Source organism: Gopherus evgoodei, chromosome 4 (assembly GCF_007399415.2).
Source record: "Gopherus evgoodei ecotype Sinaloan lineage chromosome 4, rGopEvg1_v1.p, whole genome shotgun sequence".
NCBI classification, from domain to species: Eukaryota; Metazoa; Chordata; order Testudines; family Testudinidae; genus Gopherus; species Gopherus evgoodei.
Window position 1 is genome coordinate 35,394,317 of NC_044325.1, and position 24,377 is coordinate 35,418,693.

General features: G+C 39.5%; 1 protein-coding gene across 3 annotated transcripts in view; it reads right to left on the reverse strand.

Moving 5' to 3' along the window:
- TTC8 (tetratricopeptide repeat domain 8) overlaps positions 1-23,220 on the reverse strand; it is a 71,112-nt gene extending 47,892 nt beyond the window's left edge. Inside the window, exons 1-6 of one of the 3 annotated variants that reach the window (XM_030558958.1) lie at positions 22,622-23,219; positions 10,402-10,431; positions 5,545-5,665; positions 3,747-3,810; positions 946-1,105; positions 186-275 (exon numbers count right to left, since the gene is read on the reverse strand). In XM_030558958.1, the coding sequence (XP_030414818.1) occupies positions 186-275; positions 946-1,105; positions 3,747-3,810; positions 5,545-5,665; positions 10,402-10,431; positions 22,622-22,996 (840 nt within the window). In that variant the 5' untranslated portion in view covers positions 22,997-23,219. Of the gene's footprint in view, positions 1-185; positions 276-945; positions 1,106-3,746; positions 3,811-5,544; positions 5,666-10,401; positions 10,432-22,621 lie in introns of all 3 variants that reach the window. The other 2 variants (XM_030558956.1, XM_030558957.1) reach the window with 2 other exon arrangements.
- Between the last annotated feature and the right edge of the window lie 1,157 nt (positions 23,221-24,377).

Genomic DNA, 24,377 nt, shown 5'->3' on the forward strand with positions numbered 1-24,377 from the left:
GAGTAGCGAGCAGCCTCCTCAGCTGCCAGACCTTGAACAACTGTGGCACCCCCATAGTCCAGCAGCTTCAGAGGAAATATTAGGCTGGAAAGGATCCTAAAAATCTAGAAGAAGAGAGACTAACAGTAAATTAACATTGAAGTGATATTAAATATAGCAGAATATTGACCAAAATAGTCACATACCTTTGCTAACTTTGGTTTTTGAGCATATTTTGCTAAATTCAGTCTAGACAGGTTTAGGAAAGGACCTTCAGGATTTGTGAGCATAGAGGCCTGAAAAAAAGCGTTAAATAGAATGAACCCTTTACACTATACAAATACATTTCAAATATCAGATGAAAAAAACCTTCAATGGAAAAAAATGTAAATTATAACTGCAGTAGAGTATGTGATTTTTTAAAAAAAGCTTTTTTTTTTGCAGAGACTTGAGAAGAACTGCTTATATGCATATATAGCAGGAGTTCAACAACACTTTTTGCCTACAAAAAAACCCTAATTTGCATTATGTCTTCAATCCAGAATCACAATTGGGGATTTCACTAAACACAGCATGAATTAGCCAGATTTAATCTTAGTAACTCACTGGTGATATTAAAGAGAAACTACTGCTCTTGAACAATGCAAAAAAATTAAAAAAAAAGGGGAAAAGTCAACAGTTTTCTTCATGGAGCTCAGTGAGTGAAGAATCAGGACTGCAGAATTTCCTTTTGTGAAACTTTATGCATGTTTAAACACAAGGAAATTAACAAGTAAGGTTTGATAGCATTTTATTCAATTTTTTTTTAAATATAGAGCTTGGCTATGTACTTCATATTACTTGAACTTGTACTTCATATTACTTCCCCCAAGTTTGATTTTTTTTTTCAGACATAATTTTTAAGCTAAGCTACAACATCATAGAAGGGAAAGCCATCCTTCACAGTAGTAAAGCCAAGCCACTCACCGTTCCTAGTCTGATATATCTTCCAGAAGCACTAGTAATTGGGCGAGCAGTATGAGCGGTTCTGGGAGTTCTTATAGCCTGTTCCATAGTGCCTGGTCGTCCACTTTGTGTGCTGGGTCGCACAAAACCTGTAACAGGTCTTCCTGACTGAGTCACTGGCCTAAATCAAATAAACAAATGTTAAAATGAAGAACAGATGAGGGAAATGTGTTCACAGAATCATAGAGATGTAGAGCTGGGAAGGGACCTCAAGAGCTCTTCTACTCTAGCTCCCTGGGCTGAGGAAGGATCAAGTAAACTTTGATCATCCCTGACAGATGTCAGTCTAACCTATTCTTAAAAACTTCCAAGGATAAAGATTCCACAACCTCCCTTAGAAGTCTATTCTAGAGCTTAACTACCCTTATAGTTAGAAAGTTTTTCCTAATATCTAACCTAAATCTCCCTTGCTGCAAATTAGGCCCATTACTTCTTGTCCTATCTGTGTATATGTGGATATTGAAAACAATTGATTACTATCCTCTTTACAACAGCCCTTTTCATATTTGAAGACTGTAATCAGATCTCTCTTCAGTCTTCTTTTCTCAAGGCTAAACATGCCCAATTTTTTATCCTATCCAGGGGTGGCTCCAGGCACCAGCGCACCGAGCGCGTGCCTGAGGCAGCAAGCTGGGGGGGGAGGGGCGGGGCAGCCTGCCGGTCACCATGAGGGCGGCAGTCAAGCTGTCTTCATTGGCATGCCTGCGGGAGGTCCGCTGGTTCTGTGGCTTCGGCAGCAGGTACGTCGAAGGCTTGGGACCGGCGGACCTCCCACAGGCATGCCGCCGAGTCCATCAGGGGGCAAGAAGTAGGAGGGGTTGGATGGGGGCAGGGCCAGGCCATGCCTGGGTGTTTGGGGAGGCACAGCCTCCGCTAACCAGCCCTCCATACAGTTTTGGAAACCCGACGCGGCCCTCAGGCCAAAAAGTTTGCCCACCTCTGGGTTAAAAGATAGGAAACAAAGGGTAGGAATAAATGATCAGTTTTCAGAATGGAAAGCGGTAAATAGTGGTGTCTCCCAGGGATCTGTACTGGGCCCAGTCCTATTTAACATATTCATAAATGATCTGGAAAAAGGGATAAACAGTGAAGTGGCAAAATTTGCAGATTATGTTGATAAATGCAAAGTAATGCACATTGGAAAACGTAATCCTAACTATACATATACAATGATGGGGTCTAAATTAGCAGTTACCACTCACTCTCAAAGAGATTTGGGAGTCATTGTGGATAGTCCTCTGAAATCATCCACTCACTATGCAGCGGCAGTCAAAAAAGCTAACAGCATGTTGGGAATGATCAAGAAAGGGATAAATAATTGACAGAAAATATCACATTGCTTCTATATAAATCCATGGTATGCCCACACCTTGAATACTGCGTGCAGATGTGCTTGCCCCATCTCAGAATAGATATTTTGTAATTGGAAAAGATTCAAAAAAGGGCAACAAAAATGATTAGCGGTATAGAACAGCTTCCGTATGAGGAGAGATTAATAAGACTGCAACTTTTCAACTTGGAAAAGAGGCAACTAAGGGGGGATATAAAAGAGGTCTATAAAATCATGAGTGGTATAGAGAAAGTAAATAAGGAAGTGTTATTTACTCCTTCTCCTAATACAAGAACACGGGGCCACCAAATGAAATTAATATGTAGCAGGTTTAAAACAAACACAAGAAAGTATTTTTTCATGCAATGCAATGTCAACCTCTGGAATTCCTTGCCAGAGGATGTTGTGAAGACCAATACTATAACAGAGTTCAAAAGGGAGCTAGATAGATTCATGGAAGATAGGTTCATCAATGCTATTAGCCAGGATGGGCGGGAATAGTGTCCCTAGCCTCTGTTTGCCAGAAGCTGGGATTGAGTGACAGGGCATCGATCACTTGATGATAACCTGTCTGTTCATTCCCTTTGGGGCACCTGCCATTGGCCACTGTCAGAGGACAGGATAATTGGCTTGATGGACCTTTGGTCTGATCCAGTATGGCCATTCTTAGGAGATCATTTCTCTAATTTCTCAGTGTTATTTTGCATGCTTATCCCTCCCATCTTGATTTAATCTGAAAATTTTATAAGCATATTCTCCACTTCTTTAGCCAAGTCATTAATTAAAGCATTGAATAGTACCAAATACAGCACAGACCTCTGAGGGACTCCACTAGATACATACATCCTTCAGTTTGACAGCAAACCATTGGTAATTATTCTTTGAGTACAGTCTTTCAACCAGTTAGTAGTGCACCAACCTTATAGTAACATCATCTAGATCATATTTCTCTAGTTTGCTTATGGGAATATTACATGGGACTGTGTCAAAAATCAACTGAAAAATCAAAATGGATCATGTTTACTGCTTCCCCCCATCCATTCTACATCAGTAACCCAGACAAAGAAAAAAAATTTAAATTTGTTTGGCATGATTTGTTTTTGACAAATATTACTTACCCTATAGGTGCTTACAAACAGATTTTTAATAAAACTTGTTCCAGTATCTTTCCGGGTATCAAAGTTAGCCTGACTGGTCTATAATTCCCCAGCTCCTTTCCTCTACCCCCCCTCTAAAGACAGGTACTATATTTGCTCTTCTCAAGTCATCCTGGAGTTGAAGTAGTATTTCCATCAATTTATCAATACAGAAATGCTACACATTTAAACCTAACATTTTGTAATTTGTGAAACTTAATACGTTACATTAATGTGAAGATCCTAAATTTAATATATTTACAAGTTAAAGCTGCCAAACATAAGGAAATGCATACCTAATAGCTGGACTGGGACCTCCACCTTGACTGGTTCCAGGGAGTTTCAGAGAAGTACCTGGGCCTACAAAATAAGAGTATCATCACTTAATGTTTGTTTATAGCCACTCTAAGGCTGCATGGTACTTAAAGAGAATGAAGACCTGGTCCTTGAGCCAGGGACTTTACAGTCCAGATTAGACCTTGTGACATTTTCTTGGTGCATTCAGAACTGTAAGTCACCCTGTTATTCTTCTGCCTTAGCAAATCAGCTCCCTACCACCCCAGTCTGTTAGCCAGACTCCTTAGACTGCAGCAAGTTCTAATTTTCTTTCAATTAACTCTTGATGTACTTCAGTTCCTGAATTCTGCAGAAGTGTCCCCCTGCAACATGCTCACTGAAATACCAAGCCTGCAGTCTTTGAAGAGACAGAATACACACCAGCCTGTTGGCTCAGCTAAGGATGCACCTCTCACTTTAGTATAACAGCACTGAGATGAAATTATAATAAAATAATACATTTATTAATAAAAACACAGATTTAAGTGATAGCAAGCAGAGACAACAGCAACAGAAAATGGTTACAAATAAAACAAAAATATAATCACATTTTCTGCCACACTGGCCACTCCAGAAGAATCTGTAACTTCCGCAACCTCCATGAAAAACACGGAGCCGGAGTCATTAGCCACTTTTATTCTGAGTGCTATAGAAGTCAATACATAAATAAAATAGTGTGACCATTTTTCAGAGGCTGGGTCTCTGCCTTTCATCTCTTAGAGGGTTCTCCCTTCTCATTCCATCAACTGTTGCTCTCATTTCAAAAGTGCTCTTGAACTTGCCTACTGTAGATATCTACTTTTATTTGTATACACCTTGCTTAACATTCATTTGCAAGATATAAACTTAATCTATTAGCCACTGGCAGTCTTTCCCTAAGGTGCCAGCAGAAGGTCACCTCCTTTTCAGTCCTTGTTTTAATTACAGGCTGACTATATTTTTCCATAATGACTTCTTGTTGAGAAAGGCAGATGGTGAGGAATCGTGAGAGAGTCTATGTGGAAAAACCCAGGAAAGGGCCAGAGAGAAGATGGGCCAAAAAGGACCCTGGGGAGGGCACTGTGTGCTAGGAAAGGCCATACCACCACCAAACTTTCTAGGAAATTGGCCTGGAAAACAGCATAGCAGAGCAGTTTTAAGTATGGGCATACTGCTGCTCACGATTTAGGATTACAGGTGTAGGACTCATATTAGGGGAATATCATATCATGTGTCCCTTTCCACCTCCACCAATGCTAACTCCTAGAGAAGTGGTACAGAAACCCATGCACTGAGAAGAAAAGGATTACTGAACCTGAGTGGAAGGCTGATAGAGGACTCTTGCCTTGAAAGTAGACTTTTGCTTTGCTTGAAAGGCCAAATCAACAGCATAAAGTATACGCCAAGTGAACTGCCCAGACAGAGAGGAACTCAAGGCACCAAGTAAAAGTAAATTGTGACAGCAGATGCATCTTGATGCCAGGCCAGGTATGCTGCTATTATATTCCTTAGGAGATGTGAGCTTTATGTAACTGAACAGATTTAAAAATCTATCAAACTGCCAAATTAGTAAACAAAACTATTTTTCTTTCAACTGAATCTCAATGTACCTTTTACAACACCATGTTATATTATTGAACATTTATATTGTGATAATGCCTAAAAATCAACACTAGGTTGGTCCCTATAACATGTAATGTACCATTATATACTAGATGACAATCCTGCCACATAGAACTTACATAAGTTGAATACATCTAGGTGAAAGTCTGTACTTACGTGCAACTTGAGCAATGGCATTTTCATCAAGCATCATCTCTGCTATTCCCTCCTGATCTATATCAATTTCATCCACATAAACCATTTCTGTTAGAGCTCTTGTTTTCAAACTCCAAGCAGCCTACATAAGGATAAAGCAAATAAATAAACAAAATCAAACTTTTAAGTGCTGGAAACACATTCAATTGTAGTAGATTTTTAACTTTTTAAAATCTTTTCATAGATTATACTTTGTTTGGGTTCAGAAAGGTAGAGATTTGACTGGCTAGTTCCAGTGGCAGAATTTTGACACACTAAATACACCACTACCTCGATATAACGCCACCCGATATAACATGAATTTGGATATAACGGTGGATCAAAGCAAGTTAAATATAACACTGTTTCACCTATAATGCGGTAAGATTTTTTGGCTCCTGAGGACTGCATTATATCGAGGTAGAGGTGTAAATACAAAACATTAGGACTGGTCTTTGGAACAAGCAATTGCTTGAGGTTCCACGACTGGAAACATTTCCAGCCTCAGTTCCAGATCACCAGTCAGTCAGTCTCCCCTTAGCCACACCATTACAAGAGGGGAAGGCAAATCATGGCCCTATGTACCTTACCCTAGGTAGCTCAGCGCACAGGGGAAAAACATCTTAACAATCGGTAGGGAACAAAGTTATCAAGTAGGACTCTTAAATGCTAACACTTATAACACTATTCAGTTTCAATACAGGCATCCTTTTAAAAAAAGGAGAATCCAAATCTCCTTGCTTCAGAATAATCGCCACTAGTAAACATGTACATCTACCGATATACTAAGTCTAACTAACTGCACGATACCATTGTAACATTATATGGTGAATTGGACAGGCAAATAGCTCAAGTGAACAATTTGGAGCAGTGGTGGGCAACCTGCGGCTCGTCAGGGTAATCCACTGGTGGGCTGCGAGACAGTCTACATTGATTGTCTGCAGGTACGGCCACTCGCAGCTTTACGTTGCCGGGTAATGGGAGTTGCGGGAAGCGGCGGCCAGCGTGTACCCCATGCTGCTTCCTGCACCTCCCATTGGCCGAAAACAATGAACCACAGCCCCTGGGAGCTACGGGCAGCCGTGCCTGCGGACGGTAAACGTAAACACTATCTCGCGGCCTGCCAGTAGATTACCCGGACTGGCTGCATGTGGCCTGTGGCCACAGGTTGCCCACCACTGACTTGGAGGATTATATGGAATGGGAAATTTTTTGCTGTATTAAGAGCTCAGTGTAGGCTGTTTCAGTATCAAATCAGAGGGGAAAAGCTTCAGTGGTTAAATAGAAACTCTGGAGAACTAACATTGCAGATCTAGTTCCCTTTTTGATAACTTAATATACACGTACTTACAGGCCTAGGATGATAAAAGGGATTGCAAGATCAATCACTGACTTTCTTTTAGACATAGAACAGACTATCATAAACATCCCAGAATGAGACTTATTAAAATAATCAGGTTTATTTCTTCCCTGACACTGGCCTAAACAGACCATTAGCAAAGTATGCTTAATGTTTGCAAATGAGAAATAGCAAGGTTAATTCTTCTCTAAATGAAACCAAAGGGATCAAACACACAAGGACAAATAATCTTTTTGTGAATCCAGAAACAGTGGAGGGCCTGCTATGGAAGGAACCTCAAACCTTTCATAATGTGTATCACATTTTAATAGAGACTGACTCAGAGACTTTTCTTCATTTAGGATTACATAGACCATCTCCTCTCACATTTGCATTATATAATATTTCTGTGGCAACTACAATCATTGCTTACACAGAAAAGAAATACTAGGAAAACGTATTTTAAACATTTTAGTGCAGTTTGGAGCTGGGAGAAGAGAATGCATCTAAATAGCCAGCTCAACCACATTTGGAAATCTGTTAATAGTAATAGGAGAAAAGAACAGACCACAGCAATTTGAAGCTAGCCCAATCCAATGTAATCCAGGTCTACTTTTTCTTATAGTTTCTTAACCTGTAATTTTGGTGACAACCTTTAATTTGCATTAAAAATTTGCAGTTAAAAGTGCATCTCATCTTTACATATTTTCATGAAGCTCCAGACAAGTATTTTATTTTGGTGCTATATTCATCTTTTTGACGCTGTGTATTTCTGAAGTCCAATCTAGGTCTTAGCTCCAATTTCGGCAAATTGCTGGTATAGACATCAATGTAGCTGAATCAGTGCTAACTCCTAGCATACATAAGAAAAGCTGCTTTGTAGTGATTTTCCATGAAATCTGCAGCTTCCCTATTTATACTGGTGCAGCTATACCAATTGCCGAAGAGGCCAATTTTAGTATCGGTAAGGCCTAGATAAATCTTCACTCTTCACCAACAAGAAGCACTAGGCAATTTTAAAAAAGCAACACGCATCCTTTGTCATTATCAGTCAGCTATTGGAAAGTTAGGGCCCTTAGGCTGTGCTTCTATGTTAAACTACTAATTGGACATTATATAGCCAACAATAATCTTAAAAAAATCACATACTATCGCCTAATTACACATCAGACTTCAGATCAGAATATTGCTTATGGCAATGCTTCAGTTATCAGTATTTTGACCAAAGCAGCAATAGATGGAACATTACCAAATATGGAACTTAAAGGTTGCATGCATATAGGGATTTTTTTTATCTTGCAAGACAAGAGGATGATCCACAATCCTTGTTATCTGTTAATTATACAAGACCCATAAGAGAAGAAAGTACTGAATATATCCAATACTGGTGCATGTATGTAACAAAGTTGGCAGAATCCCCCTCCCTTATCCAAAAAATGTAGATAGACTGCAACATAATCACTTCAACCCCCTGGTTAACTAAAGGAAGCATAAGCATTTTCAGATGAAATAATAAATGTACAAAAAGATGCTAAAGGTGCATGGCAAGATAGCAGAAAGAGTGAGGTTTTTGGAAAATAAAATGGGATTTGTGAAAACATCTCCTTTCATATAATCTATTATTTACCCAGTGTAAAGTGATACAGGGCTTTGTTAGAATGATTATACTTGGCTACTGACTCTTCTGAAGAAAAAATGAAAAGTATACCTCTCTCCATCAAAACAGATAACTGTAACCAATTTTCTTGTTCATAATGAAACAGAATCTGGTTTTATTCACCTACGTCCTCATTTTCTGAGATGCTGAGCACTTCATGACAGCCTCTGAGTAGTCTCAACTCTGAATTACTCCAATAGGAGTTGCTCAGCACCTCTACTGTCTATAAAAAGTGTGATAAAAAGGTAGATGGTACAATGAGGAGCACTATAGAAGATCTTAAGAAAGCAAGGCATATTTGCCCAATACACCAGCTACACAGAGAAGCACCATTTATCTCCAAATCTGATGAGCTCACAGCCCTAATGTTTTTTTACCAATAATTTGTAGCAGTTCCTGCTATATGTTATTTTATTCCAGTGGTTCCCAAACTTTAACAACCTGTGAACCCCTTTCAAGAAAATGTCAAGTCTCATGAACCCCCTCCTAAAAATGAATATTTCCAGGGATTTTCTCCTTTATCGGAGTATAAATTATAAAAGCTGTCATCTTGGAAATACACAATTTGTTTTTATGACATGCTTATTACACACTATTTATTATTATTAATCATTACAGTATTTTCATTACATTATGAAAAGAGCAACACTCTTCCAAGATCTCACTTTCATAGCTTGTACCACTTTGAATAAGCCTGTTACAAGACAAGGCTCCTATGTTTCATCAAGGAGTATCAGATGTGAAACAGCATGAAGGTATTTAAGAAGCCAACTCAAAAGAGTTCCTGCTACACAAGCATTCAGGTTTGCCTGGACTGCTCAAGACAACACGTTACAACAAAGCTTAAACTTGTTCTTCATAATAATTTAAAAAAAAAACAATACTAGCTGCCTATTTAATTTTAAAAACAGTGAAAAATATCCACCTCCCTTTCCATTTCTTCTAAGGAGTCTTAAAATTTTAAATTGTCTCAGTGTGATAGATATGCTTGCTTTGATCTGATTAGCTCTTGGAAGTCCAGAGGCTAGGACTGCTGGCCCTGTGCTGCCTGGGGTTCCTAGGGACAGCTCTGTCCGCCATTAGGGAATTTTTTCCCAAGAACCCCCTATAACATTTCGCAAACTCCCAGGGGTTCACGTACTCCAGTTTGGGAACCACTGTTTTATTCTAATATGAAATGCATTTTCTGCTTTCAGTTTACACAAAGGCCAAAATCTACACGTTTTTAAATATATTCCATTGTATTAGTAACGACTACAGGTTTTAAAAAAACAGCCAATTTTAATCATTTACTGCAACACCATGCACAGCAATTTTCTGTTACTTCTTTCAGAATTAACCCAATACAAATTTGTAAAGATACATTAATGTAGTAGTGCACAAATGTCTCCAGTCATGCCCCCCTCCCCCACATCATTAACGGAATCTGTCCATGCTCCCTCTCCCCCCATTATTGGGCAGCCAAGGCTTCCTCAGTAGTAGAACTTGGGCTGAAGGTGGAGCTGGGGATGGAACTGGGGATGTGGGAGGGGCTGAGGCTAGAGGTAGAGCTGGCCTGGGAGTGGAGAGGGAATGAGGGCAGAGCTGAGCTGGGGGCAGAACTAGGCTGGGATAGGAGCTGGAGCTGGGAGCGGAGCAGGACTAGAGGCTGAACAGGGTTGGGGCGGAGCAGGGCTGGGAGCATAGCACCCATAGCTGTAGATTCACATCCCTGGCTTGCCATGCACTAAGTCTCTGTGTAGACAAGCCCTAAGGAATTAAATGAAACAAACATCACTATATAACATGCTATAAACTCTTCTCAGTGTTTTTTCAAATACTGGTAGTTATGAAAATTTTTTACCTGAGAAACTGTGAATTCAGAATCAGGCTCCTAGAATGCATAAGAAAAGGAGGCGTGAAATAAGAAATGGAATCAAACAATGAAAAATCAAAATAAACTCATAAATGGAACAGCAATGTAACTAAATCAAAATATTTGATGTGACCTCCCTTGGTCATTATCTACCGTTACTAGATTATTTTACTCCTCTACATTTTCAAGACTGTAGAGATGTTCTCCATAAGAGAAGTAGATTTACAGTAAATATCTCAGACATAACTTGGTTTCTTTTTTCAGTTTGGTCACATTTGCCAAGTCATAGTTTAAACATTAGGGGTTTTAAAATGTAAGAATACCAGGTGAATACTCCATATACAATTATTTTTAAATGTACAACATCTGAAGGGACAGCTAAATACCATTGTTAAACTTAAGTGACACTCAGAAAATAAATCAGAATTTTAGGTCCAGGAACATGCAACAAAATCCTCACACATGGCATGGATGAAGAAAAGGGATCCCAATTTTTTTTTTTTTTGGTTAGCCTCTGATGGCTTCATCACGAAGTTCTTAAAAGAAAATAAATATCTGCATACAAACAAGTCTTTGTATACATTATGATGGAGACAATGTATTTAATGCAATAAATGCTCAAAACATTATATTTTTCAAATTAATGCAATAGTACTGTAGCCACCAGTTAGAGAAGGCACAACACTAAGGAGAGAGGAAAAAATCCCAACAACTTCAAGGTAATATTATGGCAAGTTAATTTGGGGACCTAAAACTTAAAACATTTGAAACCTGAAGAGAACACAAAGTCATTCTAGTACCAAAAAGAACCTGTCTGGATCTGGAACACCAATATGGAATCTGAAACACAGGGAAAGATAACAGGTTTTCCAGCTCCCTAAATTACAAGAGGGCTCACTTAAATTTTCCAATGTGTACACACAAGATAGTCTAAAGCAACAAAGAGTCCTGTGGCACCTTATAGACTAATAACAAATGTATTGGAGCATAAGCTTTCATGGTGAATACCCACTTCATTTACTAATGGTGCAAAATATTTAGGCTTCAGTACACTAACCCAGCTCTTGCAAAATTGTGACCTGATAGCAACAAACCTCATATTTAGATTGCCTACCATTTTCTAATAGAAAAGAATGACTTTTTTTAATGAAAAGCTCTAAAACGTTATTAAACAGCCAAATTTGGCAAGAGAAAAGAGTAAAGGACAGAGAAATGCCTTTTCTTTGTCTCTTCATTCTGTTCAGTTTTGGCTGAGATCAGAAATATGAAAAATCACCATTCCCTTCTGTTACTTGCCTTGTCAACAAAATTGTGGTAGCATACTAAAATAACTGAACATTAACATTGTAATCTAAGGTTGGGCTCACATCGCCAAGTCAGGAGCACCACACACTACAACAATTAACAACAGAAGCAGACAGCTGAACTTCCCTCGACAATCCCCATCCTATGTACATTGACTTAGCACACAGCTCTACTTAGCTGTTACCCCCCGCCCTTGGGGGTACAAGATAGGGAAGGTACTCCTCCTCCATTGGAGAGAGGGGGAGAGAGAACATAGAACCAGTCTGGTTCCTCCTCACCACCTACATAACCCAGCATATGACTCCAGCAGCCCATTTCTCCCACTTCCGCCAGAGCAAGTCTTCTTCTACTTGCTAATATTGTTAGCTGTAGCTCAAGATGTGTTATAGTGATGAAGTTTCAGGGTTTAAATACTGATTTTTTGGGGAGGGGAAGTGTTACTACTCCATGTTACAACATTTGTTTGTACGTCTTTTCTTTTTAAGAAAAAAAATTAAGAAATTACTGACAAACTGTTCAAAGGATATTATTTAGATTGGAAAATCAAACACGCAAAAGTTAGACAATGCCAGCTATTCAGGTTGCATGGGCTGTCAAGCTGTCTGGAGTGGCTCACGAATGTGGGTGCCAACCTCAGGGCAGACTGTTACAAACCAGGGCACAAACCCCAAACTGGTTGTGTATTCTATAATTAGATTTCACCAGTTAAGTGTCAAATGTGAACCCCTCAACCACTATAACAGCCTTAACATGGAGTCACAGACAGTCCCCTTGGACACTCAGGTCTATCCTGCCATCCAGGCAAGCCTGCCTTTGTGACAGAAGGTCCCTTACACCCAAAAAAATCACAATAATATTCAGGTCACTCCCAGTCCCAAAGGACCAGTCCCTTACCCGTCAATTGTATCTTAGACCTCTAACCAAAGACAATGCTTGTACCAATCCTATATTAAACTAACTAGAGGTTTATTAACTAAGAAAAAGAATCTTTACAAGGTTAAAGCAGGTAAACATATACCCATAATTAAGTTACAGTCTTAACTTTCAAAAAGTAATAGAAGCTGTTGCAATGTGCAAGCTCTATGTGTCCCTTAGGGCTAACCCAAGCTAAGCAGTTTGGGAATACCTTGCTTATGCTTAGACACACTATCCTCTCCAAATTCCAAGAAGTATGATACAGATCCTTCTGGTTAGGGATTTTTATTCCCCTCCCCTAGTTCAAAGTGTGATGGGTGGAAGGTTTGTGCACATCTCCTCTTCATGGGTGTGGAGGGAGGAATTAAAGCCTTTTGTCCACTGAGGTGCCAAAATGATTTGTCTTCGGTTGGGCAGGAGATGACATCTCTTGTGGTAAACTAGTATTTCACACTTGGTAATGCTTCTCTCCTGACTATTTAGGTTTCGAGCTTCATAACAAATATTTTGATAGTTATAAGCAAACAGTTAAATATAAACACTTAAATATTACCTTATAACCAGGGATCCTAGTTTTCTATGATAAACCACCCAAAATTCTCTAATTAAAAAAGCAAACATAAAAATATGTGTTTTTCCACGATTAAAATGAAATGCTGAACTGTAGTTTCCCTAGCCACAATACAGTGGAACCCCACTTATCTGATCTAATTGGGCTAGGGGCCAGATCAGATAATCAAAAATTCAGATAATCTGGAAAGCTTGAACCCCGGGTGGCGGGGCTCAGGCTGTTAGCCCCAGTTCTGTTAATACAGAGAGCTAGAAAATGGAGGCTCAGATAAACAGGCTTCTGTTTTTATTTTTGCACAAAATGTAAAAAATTAAAGATTCTCTGTACAAAAATGCAGATTCCACATTTTTCCATGACAAACAGATTTCTAGGATCCCTACTTATAACATGGGTGTAATGGGGGTGTACCAGGACCTTTGAGGTCTCCTGCTGGACTACACATGGTAGGGAGTATACATTGCCTTGCCTGCACTAGAGTTGTAGGATGTGTTGGCTAACACATCCTAGTTAAGAGAAATTCGAAGATATTAACTAACATTTAAGCAAGTGATGGAACTTTTCCATTCGCATGAATGGAAATGATTAACTAATAATAAAATGTAGTGTGACAGAATAAGGGTGGATCTTGCAATTTTTACTCATGTATGTAATCCAACTGAACTCAGTGGGACTAGTCACTTGAGTAAAGACTTGTGTGAGAGGACTTGCAAGATCAGGCCACTTGTTAGCTTATTCTTAACAATAAAGGGTCTAAGTTTGTCATCTTTTACACATCTAATCCCCTCTTGAAGTCGCTAATGTTGTAAAAGTATAAATGAAAGAAGAATTCAGCTCAGATTTATAAACCCTTGAGGGCATTTTAAAATAAAAGTTACTGTGTGAAATCAATCCATTTTAAGATAAAACCACCAGAAAGAGCTGTTCTTATAAAATTAAACCTTTAATGTATCATCTTTAAGAAAGAGGAGAGCCTGAAAAAACTGTTTGGATAACTATTTTTGAAGCTTATAACATGCCCATATCTACAACTGAAATTTAAGGTAAATATGAATTGATATGTGCAACATACTGTGAAAAATCAGTGTATACTGAAAACGCAGGCCAAATTGCTACTGGCATCACTGTAGATCTACATTATAATAGTGCAGGGAAGTGACTAAATGAATCACTAATAATATTTAGTTTTACATTTAGTAACCACAGCAATTTGTGTCAACTGTTTATTTCAGCTGAGGATGCTTTCAGAAGTTAACCTCCATGTGAACGTGTTAATTATATGTTTACTCTGACTTTGTAAAAATCAGCATACAAGCAGCTAGGTTTAAGGTGTTTTGTGTTAATTATTTAGCAATTACTTCATTTCCATAAAGAATAGCACAAATCAAGACCATAATCATAAATAGGAGTAACAGGGGAGGGATGTATTTTTTAAAAAAAGACAGTTCAGTGAACATAAGAACGGCCATACCGGGTCATACCAAAGGCCCATCTAGCCCAGTATCTGTCTACCGACAGTGGCCAATGCCAGGTGCTCCAGAGGGAGTGAAGCTAACAGGCAATGATCAAGTGATCTTTCTCCTGCCAACCATCTCCATCCTCTGATGAACAGAGGCTAGGGACATCATTCCTTACTCTTCCTGGCTAATAGCCATTTATGGACTTAGCCACCATGAATTTATCCAGTTCCCTTTTAAACATTGTTATAGTCCCAGCCTTCACAACCTCAAGCACAAACTCTTAAGTAGAGCATTAAATACGTTTTAAAAGCAGGATATTCATTATACATCTATTAACAATTATACTGTTGAGCCATTTCCCCTCCTCTTAATAGCTGAATTATACGTTCACAATTAGTACATCAGTGCTGGTTTAGTGCCTTGAATGTGACATATGGAACATAAAGAACAGTAATCAGATTAGGCAACTAATCAGGACAATAAACAGACAGCAGTAGAGAAAGAGTGTTCTCTGCTGTCATGCTACTACTACAAATATGGAAGCCAAGGTCCAATTTCTTATGGTATGAAAAAGGTTGCATTTGGCATTAATGGTTCATGCATTCATAAACCCAGCATGTTGCAAGAGTTTTATTGGGAAGTCATCCACTGAATTCTTTGGAGACTTCTTAAGTAAGTAAATAAAAATATAGTACATATCAAAAGAGAATCTGTTGAAAGGGAATCTTTTAAAACTCGAGGAATTCCTTGATCTGATTTTTAAAAAGTTGATCTAGTTACATTTTGGAATCAATTTCAATGATTAATTCTTTAAGAATTGGTTTACAATGCCAATATAAAGTATTTAGTATCGTTGCATGAGAAATTCTAGTTCATGCATGATTGGCTGAAAAATTAACACGATGCCTCAAAAAGCTTAATGCTTTAAGCTCGTAACTTCCATGGACATCAATTTCAGTGGAAGTTAGGAGCTTAAATACTCTTGAAGATGTGGGCCACAGTCTAAGTCCCATTTTTAAGTCAGTGGTACTTCAGCACTTTTGAAAAATTTACTACTCAATCTTTCGTTATGTCATCACATACTGCTTTTCCTGACTCATTCAGTACACCTAACTGATAGGTACTCAGGGAATTACTCAGGAAAGTGTACAGAATGAGACTATTCTAGAACCCCTGCCTCATTTGTTGTAAAAGTTGGAAGGTGTGCATCCGGTGAGCCAAGGACTGCTGGAAAAGAGATGAGGGTCTTGAGGCTAAGAGTGTTGAATGCCACCCTACAGAACTGGATTCTACTCTTCTCCTGGCCCAAAGTTCCTATGTGATGCTGAGCAGCTCACTCAAACTAAACTTTTCATAGGTAGTTATTAATTGTATATTCACTTCTGGGTGCCCAACATGAGATATCTGGGGCTTGAGTCGCAGAAATGCTGAACATGCAACTGTAAACAAAGTCAACGGGAGCTGTATTTTTGAACATATAAAGTGCTATAAAAATGCTAAGTTCTCTGGATATTAGGCCCGGGGCATCTCAACTTGGGCACCAAAAACCAATTGACAATTTTGACCGTACTTGCTCTCTGGTTTAGTTACCAATTTTAAAATTGAGAATACTACTACCTTACCTCACAGGGATGTTGTAAAGATAAATTCATTAACATTTTTCAAAAATTTAGATTTTATGGTGATGAGCAGTATAGAAAAGTATTCATTACAGGTTTTGGATGGTGTGGGGTAAATAATACGTGAGGCCAATTGTTGAATAATAAGGATAAAAAGAAATGCTCTTAAATTCTTTTTTTTTTTAATTCACAACCATTGTCATTTTTAATTACTGAATATTAGAATAAGCATGTAAAGATGTGAGTAGATGTTTGAGTAACGTGCACCCCTTAGAGCTCTGACTTCAAAGATTATCATATACTTTGATATCTTCTCTTTTGAGTGTCTTAGAAAATAAATATTAACCTTTATTAAATGCAGAGTAAACAGATTTGTGTATGTGAATATGGCTTTCCTTTTTAGTCGCTTATTTTCAATAGTCTTGAACAGAGTGGATTTGATTAAAATCAGATTGATTTAAATCATGATTTAAATCACTAGTCAGGAAGACTCGATTTAATCATGGTTTTCTACATAAAAGTGCATTTTTGTTGGTTGTTATAACATTAATACATATTCTTCACAACTCAGAGATAGATGTAGGTTTCATTTTTAGAAGGTACACACTATACATTTTTAAACACTGATTTATCTTGAAAACTTTTCAGATTAGTTTTACAGCTATATCGGAAAATGAATGATTGTTTGGTTATTTCATTTACCAAAGCTAATTGAAGCAGATATTTATGAAGTCATTGGGAGGTGAACTATAATATTTGGAGGATTTTCTTGCCATGCTGTATTAGGAGGAGAATATCACCAGACAATTTTTTTGCAAACATATAATATTTTAACAAAACAAGCAAATGTCCCTTGCTTCTCACATTTATCTCCAGACTTCTTCTCCTTGTCCAGATCTGTTCCATCCCAACAATCTTCTATTCATTGAACTTTTCTGAAATTTTGCACTTTCAGAGAGATGTAAGGGATTGACCCTGTGTACACAAATTTGCAGAGGGACAATAGAGTTGAGGTCTGTGGATAAATTTAAAGAAATGCACACTAGAATAAATAATTCCAACTATACATACAATATAATGGGGGCTAATTTAGCTACAATGAGTCAGGATACAGATCTTGGAGTCATCGTGGATAGTTCTCTGAAGATGTCCATGCAGTGTGCAGAAGCGGTCAAAAAAGCAAACAGGATGTTAGGAATCATTAAAAGGGGATAGAGAATAAGACGGAGAATATATTATTGACCTTATATAAATCCATGGTATGCCCACATTTCCAATACTGTGTACAGATGCGGTCTCCTCACCTCAAAAAAGATATCCTGGCACTAGAAATGGTTCAGAAAAGGGCAACTAAAATGATTAGGGGTTTGGAGAGGGTCCCATATGAGGAAAGATTAAAGAGGCTAGGACTCTTCAGCTTGGAAAAGAGGAGACTAAGGGGGGATATGATAGAGGTATATAAAATCATGAGTTATGTGGAGAAAGTGGATAAGGAAAAGTTATTTACTTATTCTCATAATACAAGAACTAGGGGTCACCAAATGAAATTAGTAGGCAGCAGGTTTAAAACAAATAAAAGGAAGTTCTTCTTCACGCAGTGCACAGTCAACTTGTGAAAATCCTTACCTGAGGAGGTTGTGAAGGCTAGGACTATAACAGCGTTTAAAAGAGAACTGGATAAATTCATGGTGGTTAAGTCCATAAATGGCTATTAGCCAGGATGGGTAAGGAATGGTGTCCCTAGCCTCTGTTTGTCAGAGGATAGAGATGGATGGCAGGAGAGAGATCACTTGATCATTGCCTGTTACATTCACTCCCTCTGGGGCACCTGGCATTGGCCACTGTCGGTAGACAGATACTGGGCTAGATGGACCTTTGGTCTGACCCGGTACAGCTGTACTTATGTTCTTATTTCTCACCTCTATATATTATTTATTTAAAAACATTTTTGCTATTAACAAGCATGTTACCTCTGGAGACACAAATCCACAGTTTGAGAACTGCAAAATTAAGCATCTCTGATGGTATCTTCTAGACCAGTGGTTCTCAAACTTTTGTACTAGTGACTTCTTTCACATAACAAGCCTCTGAGTGCAACTGCCCCTTAAATATATTTAAAAGCTTTTTTTTAAATTTATAACACCATTATAAATCTTGGAGGCAAAGCAGGGTTCAGGGTGGAGGTTGACAGCTCACAACCCCCCATGTAATAACCTCACGAATCCCTGAGGGATCCAGACCCCCAATTTGAGAACCCATGTTCTGGACTGAGCACTGAGTCCCACTGGGTAGATAAGAAAGATTAACCTAAATGATCTATTCAGAAGCCTGTGGAACCCCATAAGATTGGGTCCCTAATCCATGAACTATTGGAACTCATTTACAAAACTTTTCTTTAACATTATATGAATATATTGTCTCATACTATAGAATTGGAATTTATAATCCCTATTCCATGATGAGATATCTTTGAGCTATAATGTATCTTAATTAAAACTATCTTTAGATAGGTTTTTCCCCCCAAAGCATTTTATCACAAAAATCCAATTTAAATAAAAACAAAAATCAGGTTTTTTTTAAGATCATTTATTTTTATCCACCCTGGGCTCAAAACAATACATGAAGTTAGACTGAGTTTAAAACAAAAGTGAAAATAAGTTAATACGAAATGCACATTGAGGCATACTAGCCCTTTTCCCTCTGACCTGAACCAAGCAGAATGCACATATGACAGATTGACAAGGTACCAGAGATAATCTTTTATTGGATCAAGTTTTGCTGCTGAAAGGTACAAGCTTTTGAGCTACACAGAATTCTCCTTCAGGTCTGGGGAAGGAAACAGAGTGTCTGAGCTAAAGACTGGTAAGCAGAAGGGGCAACAGGTTGGAGGAGGTCACTTGCAATGAAATGGGAAATTGGGGATATGATAGAGATCTACAAAATCATGAGTGGTATAGGGAAAGTAAATAAGGAAGTGTTATTTACTCCTTCTCCTAATACAAGAACAAGGGGCCACCAAATGAAATTAATATGTAGCAGGTTTAAAACAAACACAAGAAAGTATTTTTTTCATGCAACGCACTGTCAACTTCTGGAACTCCTTGCCAGAGGGTGTTTTGAAGGCCAATATTAAAGGTGGTTCAAAAGGGAGCAAGATCAATGGTTCCCAAACTTTAACAACCTATGAACTCCTTTCATTAAAATGTCAAGTCTTGCGAACCCCCTCCTAAAAATGAATATTTCCAGGGATTTTCTCCTTTACCAGAGTATAAATTATAAAAGCAGTCATCTTGGAAATACACAATTTGTTTTTATGACATGCTTATTACACACTAATTATTATTAATTATTATTTATCATTACAGTATTTTCATTACATTATGAAAAGAGCAACACTCTTCCAAGATCTCACTTTCATAGCTTGTATCACTTAATAAGCCTGTTATAAGACAAGGCTCCTATGTTTCATCAGGGAGTATCAGATGTGAAACAGCATGAAGGTATTTAAGAAGCCAACTCAAAGAGTTCCTGCTACACAAGCATTCAGGTCTTGAGCAGTCCAGGCAAACAACGCACGTTACAAAAAAGCTTAAACTTGTTCTTCATAATAATTTTAAAGATAATACTAGCCACCTATTTAATTTTAAAAATGAGCAAAAAATATCCACCTCCCTTTCCATTTCTTATAAGGAGTCTTGAAGTTTAAATCTCCTCAGTGCGAAAGATAAGCTTGCTTTGATTTGCTTAGCTCTTGGAAGTCCAAGGGCTCTGGGCTGCTGGCCCCATGCTGCCCGGGGTCCCTAGGTGCAGCTCTGTCCATCATTAGGGAATTTTTTCCCAGAGAACCCCCTGTAATATTTTGAGAACCCTCAGTTTGGGAACCACTGAGCGAGACAGATTCATGGAAGATAGGTTCATCAATGGTTATTAACCAGGATGGGTGGGAATGGTGTCCCTAGCTTCTGTTTGCCAGAAGCTGGGATTGGGTGACAGGGCATGGATCAATTGATGATAACTGTCTGTTCATTGCCTTTGGGGCACCTGCCATTGGTCACTGTCAGAGGACAGGATACTGGGCTTGACAGACCTTTGGTTTGACCCAGTATGGCCGTTCTTATGTTCTTAATCTGTTACTATTAGTATTGTGGTTGCACCTAGGAACCCCAGTCATTGTTAAGGGCCCCATTTTGCTAGGCATTATACAAACATAAGATGGTCCCTGACCCAAAAAGCTTACAATATAAGTAAACATACTGCAAACACACTTCAAAAAGCTCGCCTTATTTATGGTGTGGAAGATGCTGCGAAGAATAGCTCTGCAGATGTCTAGTGCATGTACAGCAGTAATTAGTGGAAACAACCATGAGGTTACAGCTGCAAGCTTTCTCTGAATGTCCCTTTTTAGTAAAAGCTTTTTTATTTGTTTCTTGTGGCTTTTGCACTGAATAAATGTTTTGAAATATCTAGCATAAACTAGTGCTAATCAAATATTATACCTTGTGCAATTTCACTGGTTGCTGCTTGAGATCCTTTGCCTCTTTTCCCTTATGAGGAAGGGTGAACCATTTGATAAGCTCTTAAGAGAAACTGAAGCATAGGACATTTTGTGATAACTAAAATCTTCCCAGTATATCATGTCCAGAGGCAAAGTCCATCTAGCTGTTCTCCAAGAAATAATAGCAATAATGCCCTTTACATAAAATGATATTTATCTAGGATGAAAGTTGGAGAACGCCTTTTTTTCATGCAATATGTATAAGTAAAGTGTATACTGTGAACAGCACGCTGAACACTTAGAGAGTCAATACCCATTCAGATGGAACAAATTGTCAGTTCCATGTAATTGATGATTAAACAACAAATTCAAGTATACAGTCCCTTTACCAGATATTGAAGACTAGCAGGAATATCAATCTATCTTAGTTTTACACTTCAGCCAATCACAATAGCATCTGAGAACTTTTGACACAAAATCAGTAGCACAATCCCTTGTGCACTTCATGATGTGTCTAGAACTTCTCCTTTTACAGGGTCAGAATTCTGCTTGGGCTGGGGTAGTTTTGGGGTGGACTAGACTTTGAGGGGGGGGAGATAAAGGGACACAATTATCTTATTGCTATTATAATGTATAATTTTTAATTATAGAAGTACCTTTGGCCTGGTCTAAACTGGGCGGGGTGGGGGGAATCAACCTAAGATACGCAACTTCAGCTACAAGAATAGAGTAGCTGAAGTTGACGTATCTTAGTTCGACTTACCTCACATCCTCACAGCATGGGGTCGATTGCTGCGGCTTCCCCGTCAACTTTGCTTCCGCATCTTGCCAAGATGGAGTTCAGCAGTCGACGGGAGAGCGATCGGGATCGATTTGTCACGTCTACACTACATGTGATAAATCGATCCCTGATAGATAATCACTACCGGATGATTAAGTGAGTAGTGTAGATGTAGCCTTTATCTCCTACTTCACTACTTGCTTTGGATTTGGGGATCTAAAGTGCATGTGCCACCTCATGCCACTAGAGTAATAGATGTCCCTTCAACACTGATTTAGAGTAAATCTGTGGGGGCTCCACAGCCTACTACAGAAAGAAAAAAAAATTTCAGGGAGTTCTTTCCTTTTTGGGCATTTTTGTCTTAATAGGGAGGCTTCGCATCAAATGGGGACAGCAGATATACATTCAAGTTTGATTTTGATTTTTGTTCTTACTTAGTTCTGATAAAGTTATCAAGTTAATAGTACTTCTGTGAGATCTACTAATAAGCAATACAGAAGAGCTAGCTAACATTACTTCGCAGTGTTGATGTTGTGTTGGTCCCAGGGTATTAGAGAGACAAGGTCAGTTAGGTAACATCTTGTACTGGTCCACCTTCTATGTTGATTAAACTTAGTCTAGGTACCTCCAGACTGTCTAGTAAATGTTTCTGGCTGATGCAATTTATAGGTTTACACTCACTCCTCTGTCACTAAGAGACAGCCGCCCACTTGGAACAGCCTGTTTGGAAGGCCAGGATGGCAACAGGTGATAAAGCAGAGAAGCTGCCAGAGCCTCCCTTGTAGGAAGCATGGCTCCCCTCATGCACTTCCTTAAGCAACGCAGTCCCAGGCTGGACTGGAGGCAGGAAAGTGATGATGTTGGGGGCCAGGAGAAAGCTGGGCGCAAAAGATGTAGCTACAAACCCGACAGCGCGGACACCCCCTCCACCCTGAGTGAAGGGGCGCTAACACACACTCCCCAGCGCCCGCCCACTCTTACCCCTGCTCCCGCTCGTCTGGGTCCTCAGCCTCCGCCCGCTCATCAATCGCGCAGCGCCCCTACCCCCGCGGCCGGGGCCGGTACCTGGTATCCGGGGCATTTCTCCAGCAGCTGGGAGCAGAGATCCGCGCAGAGCTGGAACTTCCGCCGCCTGAAGTAGCTCCAGGCTTGGAGCAACGGCTCCATCTCCAGCCCCATCCTGCCGTGCGGGGCAGACCCGGACCCGGACCCAGCGCCGACCGGCCTCCTCCTTTCAGAGCTGGCGTCCCTCTGCCAAGCAACGCCCGAGCCGGGGCCTAGCGCGAGCAGAGGTGGCCAAGCAGCTGCCTGAGAAGCAGCACAGCCGGTTCGCTCTGCCGCGGCCGGCCCGAGCCTCCCGCACGGTGAAGGCCTGCGTATGGCTCCCGCGGATACTGCAGCAGCAGCTGCTCCTCCAGGGCACAGTCTCGCTGAGTCCATCAGAGGCAAACTCTGCTCTCCCCGGGCCCAGTGGCTTCCCTGGCCAACCTCTGGCCAGGCCCGGCCGGCCCTATCTCCCCAAACACCAGCGGGCTGCACCCTTAGCCCTAAGGATGTGGCAGTGCCCTCTCCCAGGACTCCTCACTGTGCTCACCGCAGAGGCAGCCCCGATAATTGCCAAATTAAACAGGCGCTCTGCCCCTCAACTAGTCCCTGAGGGTTGAGTACAGTGATCCACATCCCGTATCAAATGGGCTTGGGGCAGATGCCCTGATACTGCAGACACATACTAAATTTGAAGTCAGTGGGACAACTCTGCTTAAAATTAAGCATATGTGGTAGCTGGAGTGGAGCTTTATTTTGTATATCTGTTACATTGAATGAGTTTAGTGTCTTACTGTATTGTGCCAACTCTCACATTCAGGCCTTGCCTAAATATAAATGTTATACAGATCTAACTAAATGGGTTTACCTTTAGAAACTGATATAGTTAAATCAATGCAGCTTTTGTGCAGATCAGGCTTTATTTACAATAGTGTAAATCTTGAGTAGCTCCAAGAGGGTGGATTTAGGACCTGCTGCTGCCCCATTGAAGTCAGAGGTAAAACTCATTGATGTTAATGAGAGCTGGATCAGGCCATTAACATTGGTAACCAAGGTCTACCGTTTCATACCATTGTTCTTTTATGATCTAGTATAACATCTCTCTTTACTGAGAGCTAATGGATTGAAGGATTTCCACTTTGTGTTAAACAATTTGGCCCAAGAGAACACTATAAATATCAGTTTTTCTATATGATATTATATATAGCAGTACAGTTTTATGGGTTGGAGTGGATTACATTTTACAGCAGAGCTCTTTATGTGCTACGGATATGGGAGTTTAATTTTAAGACGTTCATCATTTGCCGTTATTATTTACTATGGTGGGAACTCCGCACTTTTGAAAATCTGGAATCCTAGCACCAGGTAAAGACACTCATAACCAAAGTATAAGAACAGTAAAAATACCTTGGAGTCACACTTCACTTCCAAATACTAAGAACTCAGTTCTTAGCTCCTCAAGCAAAACATCTTCTGAAGACAGTGGGAATTCTGGTTACAAAGAATACAGGCTTGGGACCACTGTGAACAGCTGTACTTTCTCTGTCTTGGAGCCTTCACTGGTTCCTTTTAGCGTTGGCAGAGAAAACCAATCGAGAACTAGTTTCAGATATTGTAGTGGTGGAAAAAAGTTGGAATGGTAATAATTATGCTATGCTGGAAAATGTTAATGGTGGGCACCAATTACATACCAAAAGTTAATTAGTGTATTAAGCACACTTCATTCTAGCTGAATGAGGGAGCACTTAAATATCCTATTGTTAGTGACAGCTGAAAG